This window comes from Cibotium barometz, chromosome 52, assembly GCF_041138505.1.
Source record: "Cibotium barometz isolate CiBa-2024 chromosome 52, ASM4113850v1, whole genome shotgun sequence".
NCBI lineage: Eukaryota > Viridiplantae > Streptophyta > Polypodiopsida > Cyatheales > Cibotiaceae > Cibotium > Cibotium barometz.
In genome coordinates, this window is record NC_141097.1 from 22,372,500 (window position 1) to 22,379,403 (window position 6,904).

The 6,904-nt window shown below is 39.6% G+C and overlaps 1 protein-coding gene across 1 annotated transcript; it reads right to left on the bottom strand.

Moving 5' to 3' along the window:
* Nucleotides 1-5,498: 5,498 nt before the first annotated feature.
* On the bottom strand, nt 5,499-6,665 carry LOC147608960 (uncharacterized). The gene has a single exon (XM_086788240.1). The coding sequence runs from the start codon at nt 6,571-6,573 to the stop codon at nt 5,650-5,652; it is 924 nt and encodes a 307-aa protein (XP_086644366.1). The 5' UTR covers nt 6,574-6,665; the 3' UTR covers nt 5,499-5,649.
* Nucleotides 6,666-6,904: the final 239 nt, after the last annotated feature.

The window sequence follows — 6,904 nt, forward strand, 5'->3', positions numbered from 1 at the left end:
TTTTTTCTTTCTTTTTTTTTAGTATTGCGAGAATTCTTCTTTATTAGAAACATAAGTTGACAGCCCCCATGCCATTAGGCATACGGGGGGAGGTACTGAACCCATGCCGTTGCGGTCTAGGGCAAGAGCCCTTACCACTGGGCTATCTCCCCCACCTTCTTTTTATTAGAAACGGAAGTTGACACCCCGCATGCCATTAGGCATACGGGAGGAGGGGGCAGGTATTGAACCCACTCCATTGCGGTGTAGGGTGAGAGCCCTTACCGCTAGGCTATCTCCTCCACCTCTGAGCACAAGTTTAGATACATAAATATATAGATGTTACTATTTAGGGCCTAATATTTGAATCACATTTCCTTGCCGCTCCTATATGTAAAGCACAACACCTCTCCGTTTGCACCCACTGAGTCATTCCCCTTGAACATCATGTTGAGGTAAAAATCTCCTCTCTTTTTTTGCAAACACAGTGATTGTTTGCTGTATGTGCGCAAGAAAAGCTTTCTCGTGGTGGGTGTTGCTAGGATGCGGGTGTGCAACAATTATGTGCGCTTTGTATGAGAAATAAACAATTATGTGTGCAACAATTATGTGCGCTTTGTATGAGACATAAACCCGAAAGAAGGGGGTTGGTGCTCAAAAAAACCCGGTTTGTACCATATTTTTCCCCAACTGAGACTTAAAAATCTCAGTTGAAATTTGGCATTGCAATTATTTTCAAATGATAAAATTTACACACTACAATCATAATCCCCCCATGTCTTTAATTTAAGTGCTAAAGCTCAATTATTTTTTAGCATTACCTTTGCTTATGCCATGTCTCTAACTTTTAGGACTAAATCTTATGTTTTTTTCAAAAAAGCATTACCTTTACTTTGATTGGTTAAAAAACTTCTTTTTCAAGCACCGGCTCAAGGTGCTATTGGGGCCTTTTTTCAAACGTCTACCTTCTCTTTAATATCCTTGTCTCTATGAAGTTGTTCAATGTTCAAACTTAAGCCGCAATCCCCAACCCCCCTTGGGCCGTGAGGCTTGAGTGGATGACTTTGACATATGATGACTACAAAAGGAACCTCAAGTCAATTCAAAATTCAAAGCATGCTTGATGAACTTGCTTACTAAGTCAACATACTAAATATACTTACATCGTGGATTCCTAGGCACCTATGCATTGAGGCTCTAGATAATATAAAAAGGGGTATTGGGGTTTGGTGGTAGAGAGAGACAAGTGAGATTCTCTAATATTTTAACCCCATATGGAGCTTGGTTAGAAGAGCAAGGTAAAGTAAAAAGCATCACATTGCTAAAGAGTTGTGATATTGCCTCAATTATAATATGGACCTTGGGGGAATTCTCCAAACTTGAGGTATATAGAGGCATAAGGCATGACAAGGGCATCTAGTTTGTTCCACATAGATTAAATAATTTTGCTAAGCACACGTTAAGTTCTTATATATTGTTGTTAAGCACACACTAAGTTCTTATATATTATTGTTACATATTTTAAATGAAGTGACTCTTCATGCACATTGGAATATAACCATAGCTTTCCATGATAAATTCATGGTTTACAACCACATGCATTTTACTCGTGAATGTTACAAAGTTTTTGAAAAAGTTGATAATCTTATGGGTGAAAAGTATGTAATCATTATGTCACATATTTTTAACATTTTTTCCATGAACAAATCAAACTATGCAATTAATTTCAAAAAGGTTCTTGCATAGTGGGGTTGAAAATGGACCTATTAAGTAGGCACTTTATCAAAAAGATAAAGGACAAACTTAATTAAGAGTGTTGTTAATAGTCATTTGTCGTGATTTTTCTTGTATCCATATCTTTGAAGGAACAATCTATCCTCTTCTCAAATCAAGCTTGTAATAATTTTTATAAAGTTTGCCCAAAGTCTACATAACACATAACATAAAATCTTCTTATGGGGCTAGTATCACAAAGTGCATTAATTTACTTTTAAGGCCACTTACAAATACCAATTATATTTGTTTAGATACATAAATAACATCCTTGAAGAAGTTGATTTAGTCAAATAAGTATGTCATTCAATTAGTATAAAGGAGATCAAATAGAGGTTTGAACATAATGATCTAAAAATATATTACTAGGCCTTATCCCCCCATCACATACATGCACCAATTGCCTAGAAAAAAATCGAGAAATATTGTGTGTGTGTGTGTGAGAGAGAGAGAGAGAGAGAGAGAGAGAAATGATTGACATAAATTTCTTGGCATGCAACAATGCATATGCTCTTTCTTACATTAGAATCCCATATATTTGTGCACACTATATTGATAACATCATGTTGAATTTTTAAGTGAAATGAGGGAGATATTGTTCATTATGTGGATTCCATGTTTGTATTTTTTAATGAAACCGGGGAGATATTGTGCATTGTGTGTATTCCATGTTTTTTTTCAAAAATTGATTTATTCATAATTTAATGAGTGTTAGATACTTAATGATGAACTTAAATATTTCTTTTGATTCCATACATAGATAGTTGACGAACCAAACATTTCTTTTGATTCCATACATAAATAAGCTTTCTTCTACATAAAGGAAAGCTTTCTTTTGATTCCATACATAAATAAGCTTTCTTCTACAAGAAGGAAAGCTTTCTCCTTCTTGTGGAAGACATTCAAAAAGCAACTGAAGCAATAAAGCATATAGTCTTCAAGACTGTAATGTCCATCTAATGAGATTCTTTTGCTCTCTATAGCAAGATTCATTTGGTCTCTATATCAAGGTGTCAAAATTTGGCCCAGTAGGCTACATTTAAAGCTCCTTTACATCAAAATTCCTCAAAAATATCCAACTAGTATGATAGTAGATTTTAAAACAATTCTTCCATTGTTTATTTTACCTATATGAAAATTTAGAGCCCGCTTAATTATTAATTCATTTGTCCTTTTTTACATATTAAGAATTTTTAGAGCCCCTATTACGATTTGATATGTATTTTAAACTCCTCTTGGTTTTTTAGATATATCAACAATTCCCCTTGTCTTGCTTTAACCTTTTTGCCTAAGGCACTGTGCAAGTTTACAAAACGAGGGTAGGTAAACAAGTTGGATTGATGGAAGGAGCTCTTAATAGACACCATTGCAAACTTTAAACATGTTCAACTTTCCTATAGTATGGCACTTTTGCAATAGATTTGAATGAAAAGCATCAGTGCTAATACCAATTTGTAAGCCAAGGAATAATAATTTGTATTGAGGGTTGTAATGTTATGTCTTGTTGTTTGGACATAACAAGGTGACTAGCATGAGGCCGGATAGATTATTATGGTATGAACTAGATTATTGAACTATATAGTTAGGTTGTGGATTACTTTAGGAGGGTTCCTTCGCGGGACTTAAGCCTTGGAAGGGGAGCATCCCAAGACCTCCCAGCTATTGATGGACAACCTAACTAGCTACTTGCATTGTGAGGACTAGGGGTGCATGGTATGGGGCATGCAAGGCCTTTGAGATGTGGGCTTGGGCAAGGTTGTGCATGGTCTTTATCTCAAGGGTGGCTTACTATTGTATTCAATTTGTAGCCTAAGGTTGGCTGGCCTAGTGCTAGCCAAAGCCACCTTTGTCCTGATATTGATTGTTGATGTGTTGGTGTGACCATAGATTATAGGTGATTGGATTTCTTCTTAAAAGTGCATACATGCATGTGGCAATATTGGGTAGAGACTTACGCAAGTGTGATTCTTGCTTTGAGGTGTTTTATGGAAGGTAGTGCTTCTTTTAATCACTCAATTAGAATTTGAAGTCTGACATCCTCAAATTTACATCTCAAGGATTTTAGAAGATGAAATTACTCGTCAATACATCATACATATGTTTATCCCATAATTTCTAGAATGGAATCCCTTATTAATAATGTCCATTTTGTGAAGTATTTTGAACAAACTAAGTGTGGTGGATGCTACACCTAGTCCCACTTTTCCTTTAATGGCTTTGTTGTATAGAGTCCACGTTATTGTTGACAGATTTACTAACAAGCATTTTGGCTGCCTAAATTGGATAATCACTTGCATCCATCTTGGATTGGATGTTAACCAATGGAGGCATTACATGCTACTATTCGCTTGCATCCATCTTGGATAATCACTTGCATCCATCTTGGATTGGATGTTAACCAATGGAGGCATTACATGCTACTATTCGCTTCCTGTCACTCTCAAAAAATCATGAAATATAATCAAACCCACCTTCCACCACACGAAAAGATAGGAAGACATATAAAGCAAGATATACTTTTGATGGAGAGGGAAAGAAGCCACATGGCATTCACCTCTTGCTCACAACACCCTTTTAAAAATATATATGTATATCTCTCTCTCTGTGTCACACACGCGCGCGCGCGCACACACACACACACACATGCACGTGCGCACGTGTGCATGGACACACACACACAAATGCAGACAATAAGTGAATGGATGGGCTTAGGTACACACACAAGTGAGTGGAATCCTAATGGGCTCAAGTTGCCTACATTACTGGTGTAATTTATATGCATTAATATAAGTATAATTTTATACTCAAGCTATGCCAAAGTAACCATCATCCTCTTCTCCCATTTTCTACTTTGATGACATTATTTGGTTCGATGTTTGAAACTCCCTAGTGTTTTTTATGAATTGCCTAATACATCCCTCTTCAACCTTTTGACTTCACTCTCTTGATATCTCAAAGTATAATGCCCCTTATATAGAGATTTGTAGTTGAACCTAATGGTACCTTTTGGGATCACAAAACCTTTTTGCACTCTTTTGAGTTCTCTACTAATAATGGGTCATTTTCAATTGACCAAGTTTAACAAGAACAAAACCCTCCCCTTCAAAGTATGCTAACTCATTGATAGAGGGAATAATAGAACGATTGAGAATGGGCTCTTAAAGTATGATTATTCTCTTCCAAAAGATAATGATTATTCTCTTCCAAAAGATAATGTTAGCAAAAGAATGTGGTTGTCTACACTATCACTCAATATTGTGTCAACAAATGTAATTTGTTCAATCAAACAAAAGTGCAGCTCATCTCATGAGAATAGCTATTCACAACTTAAACTCCATCATAGATGACTAACCTCATGAGACTACTGGCACAACTTAAGATTCCATCATGCACACTTGTTTTTGTCACACGGGCCACGGAAGGTGCAAGTGTGCACTCATGCGGTGTGCACACGCAAAAAGAGAGAGAGAGAGAGAGAGAGAGAGAGAGAGAGAGAGAGACCCTTAGAGGTTAGGGATGTCATTGTACCTTTAGGGCCTCTAGAGCCTTACATGTCCATATTCGAGAGAGTGAGTGACATATAAAGACATTTGAGAGAGAGAGAGAGAGAGAGAGAGAGAGACGTCCATATCCATGTCACCTTGTAGATTAATCTTCCAAAAAAAGGTTGAACTCACCCTTGGTCGTGTGTGTGTGTGTGTGGGGGGAGAGAGAGAGAGAGAGAGAGGTGTAGAAATGGAAATGTAGGGATAAACGAAGATGGTTTAGATTAAAAAGAACAGAGACACATGTGTCAATTACACCACGTTTGAGCTTAAGAAGCAAGGCAGTGTTTCTGTTGTTAGTGTAGAAGGTAATGTTATACAAAAAGAGGGATGGGAGCCAAAGTGAAGGGCACTATGCACTGTAAGCGAGCTCCACTTTAGGGGTAGGCGTGTGGATGGCATCAGAGGAGAGCCAGGAGTCCACGTTGTGAAGCATTCTTGGGAAGAAGTCATCTAGCTTGTCGTTGCCCATGAGCAAGCTCTCAAGCTCAGAAGCCTGCCGGAACCTGTGCAGAGGCTCCATGTCTGGAGCCTCTGGGGACCCCTCCCCCCCCACCCCCTCATTGTACATGTTGATGCCCTTCGAGGCATCATACTCGCTTGCAAACAGAGACTTCAAATCTAAACCCCCACTGCCACTGCTTCTAGGGTTGTAACTGCCTAGCTCACTGTAAAAGGCAGTGCTCACAGTGCCTCCCCCTCCACCCATATGTGCTTGTGGGTGCTGCAACGACTGCAAAAATGCCAGATTATTGTTGCTGTTGATCTGATTCTGCATCAGACTTCCCTGAGAAGACCCATTCAGTAAAAGATACGCAGAGCTTGTGTCCAGTGTGGGCAAGCTCTGATGCACCGCAGCAGCAGCATCATTCTGAGAATTAGGGCGTGTGGCCATCGGCTTGAATATTGCAGAAGGATTGTTTCCCCATAGCTGCTGGAACCTGCTGCCTTGCACAGATGGGGATGTGGGTATGCCTGTGAGCTTCTGCACCATGTCCCTGAAATTGGATCTGTCTGCAGAGAGAACCCTAATGGGTGGCTTGCTCACAGCCCTTGATCTCCTCTTGCTGACCTTGGTAGTAGAACCACCGATGGAGGCCGGTGATGACAAAGGTTGTGGGCTCAAGGAGACACCCTTGGCGCCGCCCACAATGGACGTGGGGAGTTCTAGCTCTTCTTGCACAAGGCCTGGGTAAGGGTTGTTGAAGTGCATGGAAGGCCAAGGGGACGGCATGTAGGAAAGGCTATGGTGATCAGAAGCAGGGGAGGAGGCCATTAGGGCTCACGAGAGAGAGAGAGAGAGAGAGAGAGAACAGCAGCTTGAGAAGCTTTGGGTCGCACAGAAAACACAGAAAACAGAGAGAGGTATAACCATCCCCCGTTTTGGTGCGCTTTATACCCAACCCTCCCTTAGTCAATAGTCAACTAAATGACGACTCTTGCCCAACATCACCGTAACTCACTAACCCTTTTCACTATTGGTAAATCCAAATTAGCTATGCACACAACCAACCACCCAATTTTTCTAACCCATCACATGCCCATGACCCTATCCTATCACATGCCCATGACCCCAACGCCCCCATCCATTGCAACCCATGGGCCAC